Below are 22,465 nucleotides of genomic sequence, written 5' to 3'. Positions count from 1 at the left end.
ATCTAGCCATTCTGCTTCAAGATGAACCTCATGCAAATCACTCCAGATCAGGCCAATTCTTTTAGTAACTTGGGCTTTAGTCAACACTGATACATAGCCCTAATTAAATCTAGTATAGTCCTACTTAGAGCAGACACACTGAAAGCAATGGAAGATAATTTAGTTCACAAGTTCTGTTACAAGCTTGGGTCCCTAGATATTCTTTGAGTAAAACTCCCCGAAATCTTGGCCAGCACAGCTAGTAGTGAAGGCTTCTGGGAATTTTAGTCTAAGAACATCTGGGGATCTAAGGCTGTAGAGACTAAGCTGAATTCTGTGATGCCCCATAACTAGACTGTGTGTTCATGCACATCAGACTATCACAGCATTTGCCATGTTTTAGGATGAAGGGATGTTTTTTTTTTAAAAAAATAGGGACCAATCTTTCTCCAATGCAAAATAAAGCTAACTCATTTGAAGCAAACAACAGAAAGAGATGATCAAATGTTAAGTAGAATATCCACCTAATGTCTATAGTTGGGGACATATAGAGGGCCTCATCAGTTCTTGTTTATTTTAAAAAGTATACCCTTAATTTTAAAAAAATCATCTAAGTAACTGGAATAAACTCAATGAACAGACAGAGCAAGTTATTCCTGAGATACTTTGGTCTCCATAAATTGCTTTTTAGGTGAAATTGCTTCTTTGAATGCTGCTAGCTTTAAAAGCTCATGGATTTTGATTGCCTTTTGGACAGTATTAACAATGTGAGCAATTAATGCTATTCATCATGGTTTAACTTGAAAGTCTTTAACTGAGTTCAACAGAAAATATTTCAGCACTTTGAATCATCCACTTATGGTTGAAACATGACCCTCATGGGACTTCCTATCTACTAGATTTTCTTCATTTGAATTCCACACAACTAAAACTTCTTTTTCTTCAATGCCATGTGTGGTCCATTTAAATATATCAAGTCACATAGAAGTCTCATTCGCTCATTCTTTTGGCATTATCTGCTATAATGTTCAACACATTGATGAATGCAACAGAGTTTTGCCAATGCTAGTAGCAAGAAAATAGCATCAAAATTGGATTTGATGTTTATTAATGTGGAGTTGGTATAGTTAAGCATATCTCCCTCTTCCAAAAATAACCAAAAAAAGAGAACTATCACTTTTTGTTATGCCATCGATGGACCTGCTGTGGTGTAGTGGACAGAGTTATGAACTAGGATTCAAGAGACCAGAGTTTGAATACCCTCTCAATCATGGAACCTTACAGGGGTGGGGTAGAACTGATAAATAATTATGTGTCATTCAGTGAATTATAACTGACAGTGACTCTAGAACTTCTAAGGGTGCCATGAGATTGTGCCGCTTGATCAAGGTTACACAGGTTGGCTCTTCTCCAGGGATGCACAGTGGGGAATCAAATTCCCAACATTTGACTCCACAGTTAGATATCTAACTCATTCAGCTATTTACCCAACTATGGAACTGGTAAAGCTACCCCTTAAATATCTCACCTTGAAAGTCCTACTAGGGTCAGTATGTTGGTTCCAACTTCACACATAGGTAGATACGGGCAGACAATTTTCCCATTTATTTTACTGTCTGTGAGGTTATTTTGTCAAAAGATCTCTTTTACTCCGTGTCTGTGTGTGTGTGTGAGAGAGAGAGAGAGAGAGAGAGAGAGAGAGAGAGAGAGAGAGAGAGAGAGAGAGAGAGAGAGAGATCTTCTGGGAACAGAAAAACTGATTTATTTTAACATGAACCACAGTGTATTATACTTGACTTCCTCAAATGTGCTGAAACAGATTAACATTGCTACCTCTTCGAAAAGTTTCTAGTAATGACTTGTAATGATTGAGAAGTCATAAAATTCATACAATGCAGGAAGCTAGAATACTGAAGCCATGTAATGAGAAACAAAAAAAGTACAGTTGATCACACACAAATGAGAACAGAAGTGCAATAAGAAGTATTTATTAGCTGAACAATCTGGGAGACTGAGCTGAATGCAATACAACATTGAAGGTCCAAGCTGTAATGCCTTCATGTCTCTGGTAGAAGAGGAACAACAAGTGTCTTGTAACAGAAAAGAAGTGCTGAGCTTGATCTCATGCATATGTATTTGCAAGCAAGCCCTAATTTATTCAATGGGATTTACTGTCAAATTGATGTGTGTTAATCTACAGTCCTATGCATGTTTACTGAAAGTAAGCTTTACTGAATAGTAAATGTGCTTAGGTTTAGCCAGGCAATATTGGAGACTCACAGTTCTTTAAGTTGTACAAAAGAGAACCGGACTTGTGGCATCATCTTAAACTTGGGTATACAAAGGTGCAGGCTGGTGAAATCTAAATGGGGTCAATTGAGATTGGGAGGCAGAAGCAATATGCCAAACAGTGCAATTATCATGGCCAAATGGCAGAGAAAGAGAGAGAGAGAGAGAGAGAGAGAGAGAGAGAGAGAGGCTAGACAGTGCAGTGCAGGGGAAAAATACCAGCCAGTCAAAACCAGCCAGAAACCAGTCTGTTTGGCTACACAGAGTTTGGAGGGGGGAAAGAGGGTGAGATAGAGAGAAAGGGGTGTATGCACAGAAGGGTTGCCTTTCACCACCACCCCAGTGTCACCAATGGAGACAAAAGGAAGGGATCCCCTTCTTTTGCGCCTTTTCTTTTGCACAATTTGAGAGAGAGGGAGAAAAAAGAAGAGGAAGAAGCAGGGATTGCTTGGAAGGTGTGAAGCAGATTAGAAATATGTATATCTAAAGATGAATTTACCAGAAATAGAGGGAGCTATTAGAATAGTATTTTCTGTAATCCATGTTTTTCAGCATCCATGGCGGGGGGTTTGGAACTGATCCCCCAGAAATACAGGGTCCTAGTCTACTGTGTACTTTGTATTGTGCTATCAATACATGCATACCTCTCCATTTGCACTCTGCCCTTACAGCTGCACTTACCTTTTCCACCTCTCTTTTGCATGCAACAGATACCCCCCCTCAAAAACAAGAAGGGGGGGGAACAGAAAAACACACACACACATGTCTGTCTTTGCTTTCTTAAGTGTTATATTTGCAGATATCCTGAAGCAGCTAGTTTATCAAGCCACTTCATGATACTGGAAATGCAAACCAGAAGGAGCCGTGGCAGTTTGAGAGCTGCATGGCTCGATTTTAGTCTATATCCAGCACCTGACTGCACTAGGAATGGACTATGGTAAAGTGTGTCAACCTGCACCAAAAAAGTAGAAGCCCCTGACAGGGGCTCACTGTGGTGTCCTGTGTGCAAATTGGAGAAAATTGGTCCACTCATCATGTGGACCCTTGGAAAAAAAGAGCAGACCAATCTGCCCCAGCAATGTCCCACACAGGGGGATAAATGCCTGTCCAGACATGCCCTAAGTACGTATGTCACTGAAACCCTAATGTGTTGCTGGACTGTATCGCTTTTAAGACTCCTAAGATTTTAAAAGTTAAGCACTCAAAACTAAGAGTCTATATGGATGAATCTGTAGTTTTCAGCTTCTCCTATCTTCATTCTTTAAATTCCCCAGTTCTTCCATTTTTATTATAATGAAAAGTGAGAACTTTGGAAATTTATTTATTTATTTATTTATTTATTTATTTATTTATTTATTTATTTATTTATTTATTTAATTTATACCCCGCCTATCTGGACCACCGGACCACTCTAGGCGGCTTCTAAATATAAAATCAAACCCCCTTAACTGCAACAAAAATACATTCCCACCCTTAATTATAGTAAATGCCCGAATATGGGTTATATCCTGTGTAATAGGATGGAAATCCCAAAGCAAAGCAAAAAAGCCTCATGGAACAGTGGTGAAACTGCTGTCCTGCAGCCCAAACTGTGCTTACGACCTGGGGTTCAATCCCAGGCAGCCAGCTCAAGGTTGACTCAGCCTTCTATCCTTCCAAGGTCGGTAAAATGAGTACCTGGCTCTTGGGGGGGGGGCAATGTGTAGCCTGCACAATTACTGTATTTTTCAATGTATAAGATAACCCCCATTTTTCTAACCCCAGATTAGAAAATTTGATTGCTGCTTTTGCTTTCCCCGCCACTTCTTAAGCCCTATGGGGCTTAGCAAGTGGAGGGGGAAAGTGGCGTTCAAAAGGCTGCAGGATCACTTTGATCGCTGCTTTCCCCGCCACTTCCTAAGCCCCACGGAGCTTTGCAAGTGGAGGGGGAAAGCAGCAATCAAAGTGATCCTGCAGCCCTTTGATCACTGCTTTCCCCCTCCTTTTGCTAAGCCCCGTGGTGAGAAAAGCAGCGATCAAAGCACGGCAGGATCACTTTCATTCCCCCTCCACTTGTTTTTGTTCTCCTCAGCTTACGTTTGTGTATAAGATGACCCACAATTTTAGTCTAAAGATTTTAGACAAAAGTATCGTCTTATACATTTAAAAATACAGTGGTGCCTCGCATAGCGAGGTTAATCCATTCCGGATTAACCCTCCCTATGCAGAAACATCGCTGAACGGAACGGGGAAAGCCATAGAATGCGTTCCTATGGCTTGAAAACTCACCGTTAAGCAATGTTCCTCCATAGTGCCGCCATTTTTGCACCCTCGGTAAGCGAGGGCAGGGCGCAAAAATGCAGCGCGGACCTTCCGGTGGCCATTTTGGAACCGCCAATCAGCTGTTCTCCCCCACTTCTTTATGCGATATTTGCTAAGCGAACCGCTTAGCGAACATTGCAAAGCGAAAAAACTCCATAGGGGCCATCGCTGAGCGAATGCCCGTTAAGCGAGGCACCACTGTACGGTAACTTGTAAACTGCTCACAGTGCTTTAAATGCTTTGCTGTGGTGTATAAGGAGCACACTTTGCTTTGCTTTGCTTTTTTGAAACAGAAGAGATGAACTGAAATATTTTGCATGGTTTTTGCTGCAGTGCCACCATGTTTTTGCTTTGTTTTTGTTTTTGTTTTAATTTTTCCTTTGTTTTCACCTATAAGGCTTGCACTGACTAACATGGCTACCCCTTCTACAGCTACTACTGGATAGGGTTAGTATCATCAACCACTGGGTTGTATGTCCTAGAAAACAACCAACATTGTCCAAATACTGCAGCACTCTGTTGTTTCTTAAGTCTTATCTCATGCCTATGCTCTATTCACAGGTATTTGGATTAACGCAGGAGTGGGGGTGGGATGAATGATTCCTAGTTCCCCAAGCACTTCAAAAGGCCAGCTATCAACAGCAATCAGTAGCTTTGATCTCTTTAGCAATCCTCATCTCCTATTACCTCTCCGCACCCCAAACCCCAGTGCCATCCCTTTTTCTCTGAGGCCTGTGTTAATTAGTTTTAAATATCAGTGCATTTTTCCAGCTTGGATGTTCAGCAGTACACAAGGGAAAGGGAGAGTGAAACAATATTGTGTAATCCAGAGACAGGTGGCATAATCAGATGCTGAATGAGCTAATTTGCTAGAAAGATAAAGAGTTCAAGCAGAATGCAAGAATGCCGCCACAGAACATCAGGAAATTCACAGGTGCACCCAGTCACAACCTATGTAAACAGAGTACACTCCCTATTGTTTTTATATTCCCCAGAACTGAAATTCTCAGGAAGCATTACAAGTCCTGCAAAATTTATTGCAGCATGAGCTTCCACAGGAAAGAGATACCTGCATCATGTGCATTGCTATCAGCGGCAGTTCGCAGAGATGTTACTGTGCCTGAAGAAGTGATCCATGAATGGTCATACTGAAATAAATCTCTTAGACTTTGAAATGCGACCATACTTCGCCTCCCCCTCCCTTTCTTTTGCCAATGAGTGTTTTTTTAGAAGCAAACATGTATCTGTGTCTCCCACTCACTCTAGACATCATTTACTAGAGTGTGGACTTGTTACATTAATACATGATACTTTAGATGCTTAGAGTAACTAAATTTCAAGGCATTTTTAGTATTTTATTATTATTATTATTATTTTTACACAAGCACATTTTGCAATCATACCTTGTGATTTTTGTCCAAAAAAATCACTTTTTTCACATGTTACAATTAAAAACAACTAATGGCAACAGGATACCATAAACCGAAGCAATTGTACACTATATCACAGGGAAAACATGACAAACAGTTTAGAAAAAGAAATAGCAAAGCGATTTACAAAAGAGGATGAAGATACACGCATACGTGTGTTGACAATATACACAGGTTGACCAGTTTGTCTGGTATTACTGTTATTAAGAAGACTACAGTTCTGTGCAAATAGGCTTGGAAGAAGCCTTCTTGAGTTCAGTGGGATTTCTATAATATCTATATATCCCTTATGGCAGGGGTGGTGGACCTCTAACAGATGGTTGGGATCTAGAGTCACAGGTGCCCCTATCAGCCAAGGCTTATGGGAATTCTAATTTGTCAAGAGTTAAAGCTTCTCTACCTTGAGCTAGGATTTGATAGTGAGCAATAACCATATACAGTATAGCGATAAACAGAGATAAACCTCTCTTTGCATTGCTTCAGTTAGCACAGTGGATGTAAAATATAAAACCATTGTGCAAGGAAATGGAATTACATAAAGCTGATAGATGAAACTGTTATCAAAACAATAAATTATTTTAAAAATAATAGGCTAATGGTACTTTAAAGCTAGGCAGTCTAAATATCCCACACTGAGTGTATAGTTGCTTTATGGCCATGCCAAAGAATACAATCACATTTTTTTTTGCACCTCCATCAATAAACATTTTGCCTAAGCACGGCATTTAAACTGTGGAACCAAAATGGCTGCGCAGATAGGGAGGAGTGGAAAGATTGCTCCATTTCTGGTCCATGTCAATTTAGCATGGGTTAATTCAGGGTTCTGTCCTGTTCTATTTTAGCACCAATCTTCATTTTAAAAAACTGCAAAACTGTGCATAGAAATCTGTATTTAAATACATATTCTATACTTTGACCACACTCTAACGAATCACCATGTCGAAGACAACTGGATCCTGCATATTAGTCCAGGAAGGACAGGTGCAGACCACATGAACTCCTCAAGCAATCCTTGACTGTAAGTCCTTTCTCATTTCAGAGGGGTAAAGAAGGAGCCATATTGTGGTGCCAGCTCATGTATGGTGATATTTTAAAGCCAATTTAAAAAATAGATGGTGAAAGTGTTGGAGGTGACTGGGTTTCACTCATCCTACTGTAACGAAGACACATGTCTCTGCTCCAGAAAGGTGTGAGAATTCCTAGAATATTCTTTACCTGTTCTGACCTATTGTGAGCCTAGGCTAACTGGTATTCTTCAGCTCTCTTCTGATGTCACTTCCTTCCTTCTCACATTTACCTCTCGAGCCTCTCTGGGAGAAAAAAAATGAAACATTTTTCCTGTGTACTGAAGTGGTGGTGAGGGGCAATCATGGCTCTTTGCACTCACAACTTAGTTAAGTAGAGAATTATTCCAGTTAGCTAAAAATAGTTACTGTATTATTTTTTAATACAGAGCATTTCTATAATAAACAGTACGGTAACTTGTTTTCTTACAATAAGAACTGTTGGTATGAATAAGACCATGATGAAATTGAGGAGTGTTTCAAAGTGCTTTGAATTTTAGAGCATGAAAAAGTTACTTTGTAGTTCAAAATGTTGGGGTTTCCAAACTCTGATTTTAATTATCACCCGAGGACATTCTCTGTTTAGTTAATGCCCACAGTGCTGTTTTTTTCCACACATGGTGCTAATTCTACCTTAGATGTCCCATACCCTTCCAGCATCTGCAAGTGAAAATATTCTTCCACCTGCTTATTGGATGCTAATCTAGCTGGTTCTATGGCTAGACTCATCAGACATAACCATACAGCAATTTTTCTAGTTTTCTTCTCTGCTTCCTTTTCTGTCATTCCCTGCTAATGAAACTGATTAGAACAGGCAAAGCCTTCTCTGTTTTAACTAGGGTTGCCCTAATACATTTTGGTGCTACAGGTGAAACAGCAAACCCCTCTCCATTTCCCCAGATCAGTTTCTATATATAGATTTCTTAACCCAGTCCTGTTATTTTAACAACAGAAAAGGAAAATCCTGCAAGACCTTCTCTCTGTGCTCTGTAGCGAAAAATGCAACAAAAAGAAACAACTGATAATTAGCTGCCCTTTTATGATAGCCACTCCGCCTAACAGTAGGGATGGCCTTGGTTGCAGCACTGTAAGTTTCACATCTTCTTAAAAATTAAAGTATGATTGTCTGCACCAGCCTCCTTGAGAGGAAAAAAAGTGCCTACACCATCTTGGTTTTAGAGCAACAGCACCTGCAAATACAGCAGGACCTCCGTATCCACATGGGATCGGTTCCAAGCCCCCCTGCAGATGCTGAAAAACATAGATTATAGCAGATCCTAGTTTAATAGCAAACGCTATACATAGCACAGTCTCTTGCCTCCTCCACTGGCCAGTTCTGATAACTTCATCTTTAGAAATAGATTTTTCTATGATTTTTCTTTTAATATTTTCAGACCGTGGATAAGTGAATCAGCATATACTGATCTGGTGAATAAGGGGGTCCTCCTGTACGTCACAAAAGTTTCCCTGTGTCAGTTTCACAAGAGAGAAGAGAAAACAGAAAGACCTTGGCTTTGCTGAAACCGTCATGTATTAACTGGTGGCTTGCACACACATTTTTATACAGAGAGGTCAGGTTAATATGTGGTGGTGAGGAGCTCCTACCTAATGTGTACAACACTGGGGACAAATTGATGTGCTAAGAATTAAAATTAAGAATATGGTAGGATCACTGTATCCATGGGGAATTAGTTCCAAGCCTCCCGCAGAGACCTTGGAAAGCATGAGACTAGAAATGCTATACTGTATATATAGCATAGGTCTCTGGTTACCTCTAGTGGCCAACTCTGGTAATACACTTTGGAAACACCTATTTCTGTGGTTTTATTTATTCATTTACTTAATGCTTTCAGACGGGATAAGTGAAACCATGGGAACTGGCAGTCCTCTGCATATTGACAAACCAAATAAAATTATAAGTAGAAAAGTTGTTTTTAAAAAATTGGATGGGACTGGAAATTCATCTTGCTGAATGGCTATAGATCAATTAAACCCTAAACCCTTGCTTGCAAGGGAAATGAAAATTGCATTTTTATACTTAAAATCCAGCAATGTCAACAGTGGGATATATATTTGAAAGTGCTGTTAAGTAGGGCATGTGAAATTGTCTGGAAGACATTTCTCAGCCTGTAAAACAGGTTTTACTCCAGATTACTTCTAATAATTGCAATTTCTGCTCAAGTACATTTGCTGACCTTTTCCTTTCAAGGACCATGGTGTAAATCATTGTAAAATACAGGCTTTGTTGGCTTGTGGATTTTAAACTGTGAAGTCACAGAGTTGTGGAGTTGGAAACTGTGACTTAATTTGTTCCTCTCCAGTGAGATAGGATTAGGGTCTCAATTATTCATCCCACATGGATGAGTGATCAAGGTGGTTATTAAGGGGTTTACAGACCGAAGTTAAAACTCTGCATTCTACTGCGAACATGCATTCCGATGCACATCAGAGTGAAACATTAATAAGTGCATCATTTATAGATTTAAGTACTCCTCTGATATTCTGGGACATGTTATTATTTTCTCAAATGGCTTATAGGAAACCTCCAGATTAGACAAGCAGGAAACGTAAATGTGTGGACATTCCTATTATTAAACAGGAAAGAAATTGTGACTTCCTGATAGCCATTATCCACCTTTTTGGAACAATTCTTAGGAAAAGAAAATACCTGGCTGTCCATGTACGGAGAATATTATTATGATTTGATGCATCCCTGAAAATTGTGCAAGCATTGCATGAGAGCGTGTGTGGTCTGTAGACAATTCATTCCACTCAGTTAAATCTTGCTGAGCAAATTTCTCTGTGTTCTTTAAGTTTCAAAGCTCTTAGTTTAAAATTCTGCTCACTGTGATTGCCCGTTGAGATAACAATTTAATTTGGGTGAGGGCCTAAGTGGGTGGAGGATTCATCGTTTTTCCTTACCTAGGGGTATCTAGAAAGCAAGCAAATAAGCAAAACATTGTATTATTTCTGTATCTAAACATTCACAGCGGATGTAACACAACATACTGTGGACTGGCAACATATAAAAATGCACTTCAGCTTGACTTGCGCTTGCTCTATTTACTGTAATTCTCCCTGTTCTTGATATATCCACTGCAGTATGAAGCCAATGGGAAATGAGAGATCAGCCTTATTCAGTTGTTAAGGAGGTGAGTAGAGCCCATATAAATGGAGGAAAGCATGCTACGTTTGTCTCTGATGGTTGCAGTGAACAACGAAACATGATTGTCTGAAGCTGGGGGTGCTGTAGCCAGATAATCTTTCCACATGCACCCTAACCTCCTGTAATCAGAGTTCTGGCTTGGGTAGAGATACTACTCAGATAAAGCAGCCTCTCTTTTTCTCTGCAAGCAGTCATGTTTCTGCGTCCAGTATTAAGGCATGGCTAGGAGGAGGCAAGGCTAGGATGCTCCCCTCAACACGTGTGGGTTGCATGTACCTTCTTAGCAACTGAATGTATAGCTTAAATGTCTCCTGTTTCACCTCTCTTTGTAGCCCTATTCAGTTGCTAAGAAGGTACACGCAACCCGCACATGTTGAGGGGAGCATCCTAGCCTTGCCTCCTCCCCCAGCCTTAATACTGGACGCAGAAACATGACTGCTTGCAAAGAAAAAGAGAGGCTGCTTTATCTGAGTAGTATCTCTACTCGAGCCAGAACTCTGATTCCAGGAGGTTAGGGTGCATGTGGAAAGATTATCTGGCTACAGCACCCCCACCTTCAGACCTGAGACAAAATGCCTCTGAAATAATTTTTCAATGGAGATATCTCATATTCTTTTTCTCTCCACTCCACCAAGAAGAGTAATTTTCTAATGAAACATTTGTGATGTTTAAATGTGCTACTGCATCCCAAAACCTCACTGAGGCTAAAAGGGGGGGAACATTTCTATAAGTACTGTAAGGCATCTTATAACGAATCTAGACAGTGCATACGTGCTCTATATAATGTAGTATAGACATCCCAGCTCCACTTACCAACATAAAGAGTGAACGCCAACAATCTGTAAGACTCAGCCTCCAATTAATAAATCCAATCTTTCAAAACTATCACCATTCATTATGCTGATATGATCCTTTTTGTGAAAGAACTGATGGAATGTCCTGATTTGCAATTCTTGATACTGGCCAAACACAACCATCCACCCACCCCCAGACACACAAACACATACACCCACCCACCCACACAGAGTTTATTACAAGAAAAAGGTATGCTCTGAACAGAAAAACACAAATAAATAAAAAGTGTCACTCTATACAGAGGCGGATGCCTTTGGAGTTTCTAGTATAGAACAGGCCTTTAAAATAAAAAATAAAAAACAAGAAGGATTTCCTCCATTATAATTTATCCAAATATTAGAAGAAGAGGGCATTTCAATAAATAGGGAACTTATTCTGCATTTTTATATTTACATGAATCTGGATAACCAGTATTCCAGAGTGGGATAAGTTTATATAAATATTTTTAAGCAATCACATATCACCAGAATGGGACAAATTGGCATAATTTTTCCATGATTATTTGTTTTCATTAAAGCACATACACACAGAGCGCAACTGGAATACAGTGGAAATTAATGGAAAAGGTCATATTTAGTTTTTTAAAAATACAGGAATAAAAATCCTACAGAATCAGTGTAATGCATTCAGTTCAACAATTGTAGAATCAATATGATATGGTGTGATTTATTGGTTTTTGAAAAAATTATGTAAACTCAACTTTTCGAGGTCAAATTAGATGTCAAGGGTTATGTGTATTCTCTGAAGTAAGCCTGTTTTCCTTCTGTCAACTAGATTTCCTCAGAGATGCATGCCATGACATTCAGACTTTCAAACTAAGCCATGTTTCATTCAGTTACTGCTTTAAGTGAGTAATCACAAAACAAAACTTCCTTAATGCAAGACAGAATTGAAGTGAAGAAATGCATGAATTATGACAAACAGATGTTTTTTATCACTTAGGGGAGCATTTCTTCTGAATACATGCTATCAGCTAGTTTGACCCTCTGTTGTATCATCTAATGCCCATAGTAAAGATGCAAATGCAGAATATTCTGTTTCTGCCCAACGGTTGCACCCACTGACAGCTTGGCCTTTGGAAACTTCCATCTCATGTTTATAATTCTAGAAAATATTTCCCCATTAGATGCCAAGAGTTACTACTATGGGGAAAGGTACGTTCACAGTGAAGAACCTAGTTTATATGGCACAATATGCTTCATATACTCCAATGATCATGTTGGTCTGTTTTAAAGCTACCATAGAAAATATTAATGAATCCATTGGGACTGGAAAACACACTGGCCATGAATTTAGGAGGACAAAAGGACCGGTTCTTGGCACTTCTGTAGCTATTACTCCACTGTCAAATATTTTACTTTATAGCCTTAAGAATAGGGGCAAATCACCATTCATAACGAATGTGTGTAATCACAGATGTTAACCCCCTGACTCTCCTCAGTAAAATCTGAACTGGAGGAATTAATGAGACACTTGTGTAGACTCACTTGTTGTTGCAGTGTTCGAGCTGCAACTTTCCATGCAGATATACTAGCCTTTGAGACAAGGATACAACAAGCATAAAATATCCTAGACCAATCCACACAGGTCTATCAGCTTGCCGCCTACACAAGAGGAGCAGGGAAAAGAGCCTACTGCTTTATTTCTAAAGTCCAGTGTTGTTGGCAATTGATGGTGCCCAAGTGGGATAAGTATGGAGATTGAACAAGGGCACAGCCCATGTCATGACTGCAAGCATGACGACGGCGACTCCAATGATATTGACACCCAAGCCAGCTTTCGCCTAAAAAAGAGAGAGAGATTAACCAGACGTCCAACTTTTCTAAAGAAATTCTGGATACCAAATGATATATTGAGAAGAGCTGGTGTAGAGTATGAGTTACAGTCTATGAAATAGGAAGTCCTTGCTTTATCTCAGAGCAGCATGAATATGATGGTCCCTATCGCTTGCTCCTATCTGTAAAATGAGATACTGTAAGATTTATTGTTGATTTTTGGATTTCCCATCATGTGATGATCAGTAATTGAAAACTAGTGGAGACTTGGGTTCAACACACACACACACACACACACACAGAGAGAGAGAGAGAGAGAGAGAGAGAGAGAGAGAGACGGATGCACACACACACACACACACACACAGGTGCGCGCGCGCACACACACACACACACACACACACACACACACACACACACACACACCAAAGTTGTAGGGTGAATAAAAAGGGCAAAGGAGAAGTGTGTCTCTTTCCTGTGACTCCTAGGAGGAAAACCTGAATTAATAAATATTATCAATAAGAAAAGAAGGAATACAAGGATAAAGTTCCTATCAGGCTTTTGGACAGGACTGGGCAAATTCATGGAGGACAGGTGCATCAATCGCTGTTTGTCACAGAACTTGGAAAAGTTACATTTGTGGACCACAATTCCTGGGATTCTCCAGGCAACATGGCCATAGGTTATGCTGACCTGAGGATTCTGGGGGCTGCGGTCTGCAAAACATAACTTTTCTAAGCCCTAGTTAGTAATAGTGGCTAGATGAAACCTCTAGCTTCAGAGGCAGTACCAGCTGCTGGCGTCTGGGGATTAGGAGCAGACTGGTGTTTCTACTTTTTATTGCCTTTCAAGCTTATGTGGGTTTTCTGAAGGTTTCTGGTTGCTGACTGTGGAAACGGAATGGGTGCAGAAGATGGATTGTTGCTCTGACTCACCAAGGCTCTTCCTATATTCCTAAGATTGCTGAGATGATGAGATCAATGTTTTCAACATTATATTGGTGGTGGTGGTGCTATTATTAATCATAATGACAATAATATTGAAAAATATGCCTGCAAATCACACATTGTTTCCCAGTAACTTACCATGTCAATAACTGTCAGGTGCCCATATGCAAATACAATGGCATTGGGTGGATTGGCTACGGGTAGCAAAAAGGCAAATGAAGTGCAGAGGGTTGATGGTATCAAGATATACAGAGGGTTCACATGGATGGCTTCTGCCTGTTAGGCAAATAAAATGATGGTTGTCATTTGCTAAATGAAAACATACAGTTGATACAGTAAGGAGCTAAAATATGAATTATAATCTAAAACCTCCAGTGACTCTAATGAAAGCATGATTATAGAGTAATTTATCTTAATAGTTAAGCACGTATTTAAAGGATACTTGGCACCTGAAATATATTGTCACTAGGGCCTAGAAAAATTACTGTTGTTGTAAAAGAATTAACAGTCTCTATCACTAAATTTAAACAGTCTCCTCTATGCTTACACTCATGCACACACCCACTCTCTCATACACATTGGTTTTGTATGTGCCCTCAAATAAAAACTGACTTACAGCAACCCCAACAGGTTTTTTGCTGGCTGAATAGCTCAGTGAACTAGAGGTTGGGAGTTCAGTTCCCCTATGTGCATCCCAGAAGGGCCAGCTTGTGTGGCCTTGGGCAAGCTGCATTCATAAGGATGGCCTCAGAAGAAGGGGATGGTAAACTACTTCTGAGTACTCTCTATTTAGAAAACCCTGAAAAAGGTTGCCATAAGTCGGAATTGACCTGACAGCACACAATTAGCAGGCTGGTAGATCAGTGAGTTAAGTGTCTGGCAGTGGAGCCAGAGTTTGGAAGTTCAATACCCCACTGTGCTTCCCAGAAAAAGCCACCCTGTGTGGCCTTGAGCAAGCTGCAGTGTACCGGGATGCCTCTAGAAGAAGGAAATGGTAAACAGTGGCATAGCATGGGGAATCTATAGGGGCAGTCACCCTGGGTACAAAATTCTTAGGGGTGCATGGGTCGCCCTGCCAGGCATGTTCATGCAGCCGCTCCTTGACTCCTCTTCCCCTTCCTGGCAGTCCGAGTCCAAGACTCCATGGGCACTGAGTCTGTTGCCACCAGCGTGGACCACAAGTGGCCCCATGGCCACTTCATGGCACCACCCTGGGGGTTCTCCTGCCCCCTCCTCATCCATGCATTGCATCACATGACCCTCCTTGCCCCAGATGCTGAAAACCCATGCTATGCCACTAATGGAAAACAACTTCTCTGTACTCTCTAGCTTGAAAACCCTAAAAAGTGCATCATAAGTCAGAACTGACTTGAAGGCACATAATAATTATTATTAATAGGGTTTTCAAGGTAAGTGAGGTATTTAAGGAATGGTTTTATCAGTTCTACACACACCTCAAGTGAGTTTTCATGGCAGACCCAGGGAACAGATTCTCCTGAATCTTAGCCCATTACTCAATCCACTACATCACACTGGGTACACCCTTCCCCTCACACCTCCACTTTATCAAACTGAGGAGACCATAGAATTCCTTCCATGATTAGGATGTGGAAATTGGATTGTTTATTATATAATACACAGGAACACTCAGACAAAGAAACTTATTTCTAACTCAAGACCGACAGTTCTGTTATTTCTCCTTGAATGCAGTGGAACAGAGGACTGATGCACTGTTGTTAGACCCACTGCTGTCCCTTCAGATCTGTAGTTAATAGTCATGTATTATTTTTCCCCATCTTTGTGGAATTTTAAGAAACTACTACAATCGCTATACAAGACATGAACATATATGATTTTGGAATTATGCAACTTCACCCAGCTAACGGTTTCCTTGGTTGTATTTTTCAAACTGTACTAAGACAGATGCTCTCCCCCTCCCCCACTATTATCTTAAGCATGTTAAGCATATTTTGAAAGAATGGGGAATCCTCATTCAGCAATTCCATTCCTTTAAAACTTGTCTTTAACCAGAATGAGCACCAATGGACCGTCTCAGAACCAAGTCAACATAGTTACTTACCAAAGGGGCCAGAATAGGCAAAGCTATTGTGATAGTGGCAGGGTTGCTGGCTACTTCTGTGAGTGAAGTGACAAGCAAAGATGAAATAAGGATGATCAGCCATACGGGTAGTGAGCCCAAAGGAGTTAATTTGCTTCCTATCCAGGCTGAGAGTTTAGAGACCTGCAGAAAGAATTGTTGCATTATTATTAAATGTGTTGCATTAACAGAATGTCATCAGTTTTTAATCTAGATGCTCAATTGGACATGCCAATAACTGGATTTATTGGGATTTTTGGCACCACTATGTCCCCCTCAACAATAAATTACGTTTGTGCCAAGATAATATATTTATCATATCAAAAACTAAATGATATTTTCTCTAAATAACCATGGCCACTTAAGTCACACAATAACTACCAGCAATCTTTAACAGCTGTGCTGTGGGACAGGGAGAGCCTTTGAATGCATTGCTATTAAGTGTTGTCAAGTTACTTCCAACTTCTGTCAGCTCTAGCAACATCTTTGAAGCATGTGAGATGTCCGTGGCCTGGTTTATCATTGCCACCACCCACCCCCATGGGTTTCCATGGCCAAACAGGGGTTTCAACTCATGCCTCCTGAGTCCTAGTCTAACACTTGCATCTATCGTCCCAGATAGGCTCTCTCTTTTAACGCATTGCTTAGTACAAAAGCACTCTTGAGTTCTTCCCACCAATCCTAACATTTGAACAATGATTAATTATACTCCCAGGCAGAGCTTGGGACAATTATGTTTTGGGAGCACTTCTCCCAGTATCCTCCAGTTAGCTCAGCATTTTGCCAAAAAGGAATTGTTTTCAACCTCTGTTCTTGGGAGATCCCTAACAATATGTTTAGATCCATATAAAACATGGGGATGGTGCTGGGTCAGATTTTAGAGCAAAATGGAGACATGGATGAAGAGATACGAAACTTTATTGCAAAAAGCACTAAGCTTCTCTTCCAGCGCTTTCCTTGAGAGGCTCTAGGGAGCTACCTATATCATGGGTTTATAACTTTTCCCATCTCTAAGCAGTATTTTGAGTGACTGAAGTTACAAGTTACATGGCCTAGTGCAGAGACCACTCTAGATGACAGAAGTTAGTGAAATTAGTGTAACTGCAGGGCTCCATTCTACAGAATCTTTGAACTAGAGGAACAAAGAATTATTTGCTGTAGCTCAGAGGAATACTCATGCTCTTTAGCAGAGAATCCTAAGTACCTCATCAAAATACAAATCCTAGGAGGTCAAAAGACGGAACCATAGCTGTTAAAGTAGAACCAAATTGCTGTAACTGTGGGCCTATCCACACTGTGATTCGGATGGTGCTTAAAAGGTCCCTATGTTCAGTGCAATGTATTTTAATTATTGGTACCTGTCTACAAAGGCAGAACAAAGAACAATTTTGCATCTCAATGAATTGTTCCTGAAATATTTCATGCCCTAGACCTGCACTAGAAAGATACATGCCAACTCTTAAAGGGGAAGGATTGATTGTTTTTAGTAGAAACTCAAGTGAATGAAGTCTCTTTTTCCCTCATGCCAAACAGTCCTGTCAGGGAACCATATACTATAACTACATGGCAGTTTGGACAGGTTCTCTGTAGAGCAGATACCCTTCATGCCAAATAACTGAAGATCCTGTGGCTAATCTCCTATTTATTTCCACATCTTCTGGAACAGTTTCTTGATTACATTATTTACAACAAAAAAGTTACTTTTAAATAGCAATTCTTCATTTTTAGAATTTCACTCCCTTTGAAAAGTAGTTAGTGCAATTATAGTTGCAATTTTTCAATAGTACCTTTTTCTATTCTTCAAAAGGAACAAGAATAATTGCTATTATTTACTTTTCAGAATTGGAGAGCTTGAAGCCACTGGCCCCATGGTACAAAACAGTAACAGAATACACCTTGTAAATATAAATCCTTTAAGATCCTCACCGTTATGATTATATCACAAAAGAATCCTTACTATGTTAGAATCCCAATGAAACTTAGGTATGACTTATTACTATGAAAAAGAAGACTCAGAATTCTGTTTGTTCTTTCCACTTGTACATTGATCCATTGCATGAATGGTTGAACAGTTTGGAATTTACACAAAGAGCCGTCTAGTAATACCTCCTTGTGTCCTTTCAGAAGTTATCCAGCTACTGGCTAAAGCATATCATCATCAACATCATCATCATCATTGGAATATGTTGTAAAAATCTGCATTACCTCACAGCCATCTGCCAGCGCAAACCCTCCTCCAACGAGAATGGCAATTTCCCATGGCATGCAAGCCTGAAATTCTTTCCAAGTTATCAGCGGAGAATAATCAAAAGCAACTAGAGGGGAGAAAAGAATTTTGTTGAAATATTTGGAGGAAAAAGCTCATCCCATTAGCTTTCCATTCCCGTTCATCTTCATTTTATGCAGAGAGACTGAACTCCAGAACTGGAATTATCCTTTGCAACTGTTCTTCGTAATGATGGATATGCCATTGTTAGCAAAGTTTTGCGAGTTTACTCATTAGTAGAGTGTCTATGCAGGCATTCGACCTACAGCCATGAGGTCTGGGGGCAGGGTCATAAAGGACAGTTATCCAAGCCCTGCCTCCAATGTTTCTGCCTGCAAGGGGGCCCCTCTAAAGATTTATATGTATTTCATAGTGAGATCTGCAGAGGGTTTGCAAGTGCGTTGACTAAGTGTATTTACAAGAGTCCTTGTGATCAGTCCCCGGTTACCAAGCATGGGGATACACAGGTGCATTCTCCATGGAACATGCTAACAAACCCACTGCAGACCTTTGTAGTGGGATGTACAGAGAGATGTACAGAGAAACATAAGAGCCTTGGAGACGGGCTTTCTATTGCATTTTTTAATTCTGCAATACTTAACCCTCATTGAGTGTGCTGAGCAGAGCTTGTGGACATAGGTGACCTTCCAGCACATGCTATAGGAAGGATGCAAACAACCTGTACTGAATGCCACAATAGTGACAGGAGTCTAACCTATCTGAGTCTCTCCTTCATTTAAATGGAAGAACCAATCCATGTGTTGGGATTGGCGGCGATCACTGAAATGAGTGGAAAACCCTGTCCCACATATTTACTACAGCCCCAGATACTCTGGAGTTTACACTTGGTTCAAGTTTTGAACACATCAATTTTTGTTTTTATTTCTGGAAGCCAGTTTTAAGATTTTTCAATCTGCACACAACAGAAGGTGTGAATGAATTTTAAAAAGTTTAATAAGTTGGATAATTAAAATTCCCAATAGTCTTGTCTGATAGTACTTAAAGGAAAAGGCAGAGGAAAGCATATATACTCAACTATCTTCTCCATTTGAAGTTCTAGACAATGTTTTTGCTGGAATAATGAAGAAGAGGAGGCCAATTATTAAGGCGACTGTTGAATCAGTAGCAAATCCTCGGTATCTGAAGAAAAATTTGATGCTTCATTTAACCAACGGTGTTAGGAAACATGAAACGTTTGCAGATTTCTTCAGCAACACAATCTATTATTAACATACTTCATATTTCAGAAAATTCATCAGTCTACTTGGAGGTGATAAGAAACTTCTCTAATTTACATTAGGTCAGCTATGATTAAGCCATATGGTTTGCTATAGGCAGAAACTGAAAGTCGGAACATAAGATACAGATAGCAAGTCAGTAGAGGTTAGAATTCCTTAAGTGCAAACAGATGTCTTATTTGACCTAGTACCAGCTTTCCCACCTCCTTCTCAGGTAAATTAGGTTGCTTAATGTGGTGATTGGTCATTGGGAGGTCAATACAGGCTTCCTTTGCAAGTTTGATAGGTTAGGTACCAAGCTCAGTGGAATTGCTGTCAATTCCTAGTTTGTTTATTTATTTTGTAAATTTATAAAACACTGACTTATTGTGAGCCACTATTTTATGTGGTTTACAAGGATAAAATAAACAATAACCTCAACCACCCAACAAAACCAATAAGATAAAAATGTACATTAAATAAAACCCCATATGATGTCAGACTCCAGGGGGCACAGATAAACAGAAAATTAAGTAAGGATGTTCTTAAATGCTTCCTGAAAGAAAAATGTATTTGGCATCCTCTTAAAGGCATGCTATTGGATTTGATACAATCTTAGAATCTTATCTCAGATAGAGCACCACAACAGTCTAAAAGGAACACAGACAGAATTCACAAGAGCATTTTGTTAGAGCTGATCTCTTCAACTGAAAACACTCCACATACCCCTTTTGCCCATGGCTGATAAAAAGTGGGAAGAGAAACACTCAGTGATAAAGCATTCTTGAGCGCTTTACAATCCAGGAGGTAGAAATGATGCCTCCACTTGACACACTTATGCCTACGGTATTGGAAAATTCCTATGCCTGTCTCTGCTCATGCTAGGCCTTTCCTGTTTTGCAGGAAAAGAAGGAGGGTTGTAATGCTTACAATGTTAGCTGGAGTGTTGTTCCAGAGTAGTGCTGAGGCAAGCTGTCCCAGTAACCAAGGCAGAAAGATTGCACCTCTGAAACACTCATGGGGAGATGAGAGAAGGGTAGGGGCGACGGCAGTACTTTCTTCAGTGCTGCTGTCTACCTGTGTACCCCCACTGGATACATAAATGAAATCTTGGGTCCAAGGGACCCAATTCTGAGGCATTATGGAGATGGGGGGCACTTTTATACAGGCATACCCCCCCAGACTGATGCATTCTTTACACTGTCAAATGAGAAGTGCTGAGACATACAGAAAGCCAGAGAGAGGCTGGTGACACAGCCTGCTCTCAGCTTGGGCAGGAGAAAGTGAGCGGCCCCAGCATTCTGCCACCTGAGGTGTCTGCCTCAGTTTGGCTAATGGCAGGTCCCACCTTATCTTTATGACTTAGTGTGACAGTCAGCGCAGCAGAAAGACAACTTGATGCTTTATTTTAAAAACATTGATATCTGAATTAATTGCCATTTATATAACGATTCACAACTGTATCTTAAGATAAATAGCAACCATGAACAGAACAAAAGCTTTCGATAATAATACTTCAAATTAATTGAAGCAGTAGTTCTCAAATGTTCATCTGTTACATCTCAGTCTCTTTGTGTCAGAGAACCTGAGTCCCATTAAAACTGAAACAAATAGCCCACTTTTTTCCAAGACAGACACTTATGTGTTTACGGGCATTCTCTTATTATAATTATTTAAGCTAAGTTGGTGGGCAGAAGGACTGGAAGACTGGGAGAAACATTCAGTGCCCCAAGTTGCTGCCAGCATGTGAAAAGATCAAAAGTGGAGAATTTGTGATGGGTGAGGCAGGTGGCGTCACTAGAAGAGGGCATATTATGTTTACAGGAGGACACAGGAATTGGAGTGAATTTTTAGTAATTCTTATGGAAGCCCTATGTCCTACCTAAACTACTTCTGAGTCTCACCATGGGTACATCCACCACCATTGGTTGAGAACCCTGGATCTAAAACATACTTAATGTTTTTTCCTGTAGTAACATATCTTGACTGGTCACAGATTGTGACTCACCAAAGTTCAACCCTCATTAAATGCTGTAAGCCGCCCAGAGACCTTTGGGTAGTGTGGGCGGCATATAAATTAAATAAATAAATAAATAATAATAATAATAATAATTTGAAGTGCCCTGCTATTGAAAATTTAACAATGAGGGTTCAAAGTAAAGATTAGGAGTGCAATAGCAACTGTCTTACTAGATTTTCCCTAACTTTGAAAAGACTCCCACATTAGGAGGGCATTTAGGATTATATTATATTAGGCTATTACAGTATTTTCATGACTTGATGTGAGAAGTTTTCTATGATCAGGTGATGCAGACCCAAATGTTTTGGGATTCTTAGTCTGTGTCCCAGTCACAGAGAGGGTCTCTCCACATGTGAGAAGCAGAGGCAAGGGCATATGGTGAAGACAGTCCTGTTCTTTTCCAACTATCATCCAGAGCTGCTGAGAGATTCACTTGCCATGGTTGTCAGCTTGTAACAGGCACAGAGGAGCAGGAAGAAGACTGAGAAGGTTAAGATGGCTGCCATGTTGCCAAGGTGACAGATCTGTTATGAGTGTCTCTTAGGGCTCTAGAGACTTCTGAGAACATGCAAAGGGTAAAACTACTTTAAAAGGTTGAGTGTTGGGGCAGTGATGAAAGTTTGCCCAACACCTCCTCCTGGGGGAGAACAAAGGGGAAGGATTAAAGAGCTGTTAACCTTCTCCCCTCTGTTTGAGGCTCAAAGAGAAATGAGAAACTGCTTTGCTCACAGTAGAACTGCCAAATCATTTAAAACTCCATTAATTCACTGGTAGAATTTGATAAAAGACGTACCTGACCAAAGATTGAACATTACCATAGCAGCAATTTGCAATCTGACAAACATAGTGGTCCTGAGGGACTAGATAGGCGGGATATAAATAAAATAAATAAATACATAAATAAACTAAATATGTGGATCACTAAGTGTGTCCCTCATGCTGCCTGAAGGAGAGGCTGAACATGCAGCTTCCCAAATACTGTAAGTTCGTGCAGTGGGCTCTCTCTCCCGACGCCATTTACAGAGACCCCCCCTTTGAGGGGAGATGAGTTAAACTTA

General features: G+C 40.2%; 1 protein-coding gene across 4 annotated transcripts in view; it reads right to left on the bottom strand.

Annotated features, from left to right (window-relative positions):
- Positions 1-4,912: 4,912 nt before the first annotated feature.
- The window catches only part of SLC13A1 (solute carrier family 13 member 1), an 82,491-nt gene continuing 64,938 nt past the window's right edge, over positions 4,913-22,465 (bottom strand). For 2 of the 4 annotated variants that reach the window (XM_020803093.3, XM_020803094.3), the window contains exons 11-15: positions 19,207-19,310; positions 18,110-18,219; positions 15,887-16,048; positions 13,945-14,082; positions 4,913-12,867 (exon numbers count right to left, since the gene is read on the bottom strand). In XM_020803093.3, the coding sequence (XP_020658752.3) occupies positions 12,730-12,867; positions 13,945-14,082; positions 15,887-16,048; positions 18,110-18,219; positions 19,207-19,310 (652 nt within the window). In that variant the 3' untranslated portion in view covers positions 4,913-12,729. Of the gene's footprint in view, positions 12,868-13,260; positions 14,083-15,886; positions 16,049-18,109; positions 18,220-19,206; positions 19,311-22,465 lie in introns of those variants that run through there. The other 2 variants (XR_013536972.1, XM_078376748.1) reach the window with 2 other exon arrangements.

The sequence above is a fragment of the Pogona vitticeps genome, chromosome 5, assembly GCF_051106095.1.
Source record: "Pogona vitticeps strain Pit_001003342236 chromosome 5, PviZW2.1, whole genome shotgun sequence".
Classification (NCBI taxonomy): domain Eukaryota; kingdom Metazoa; phylum Chordata; class Lepidosauria; order Squamata; family Agamidae; genus Pogona; species Pogona vitticeps.
Note: the sequence above shows the minus strand (reverse complement) of the source record. Positions and strands in the feature narration are given on the sequence as shown.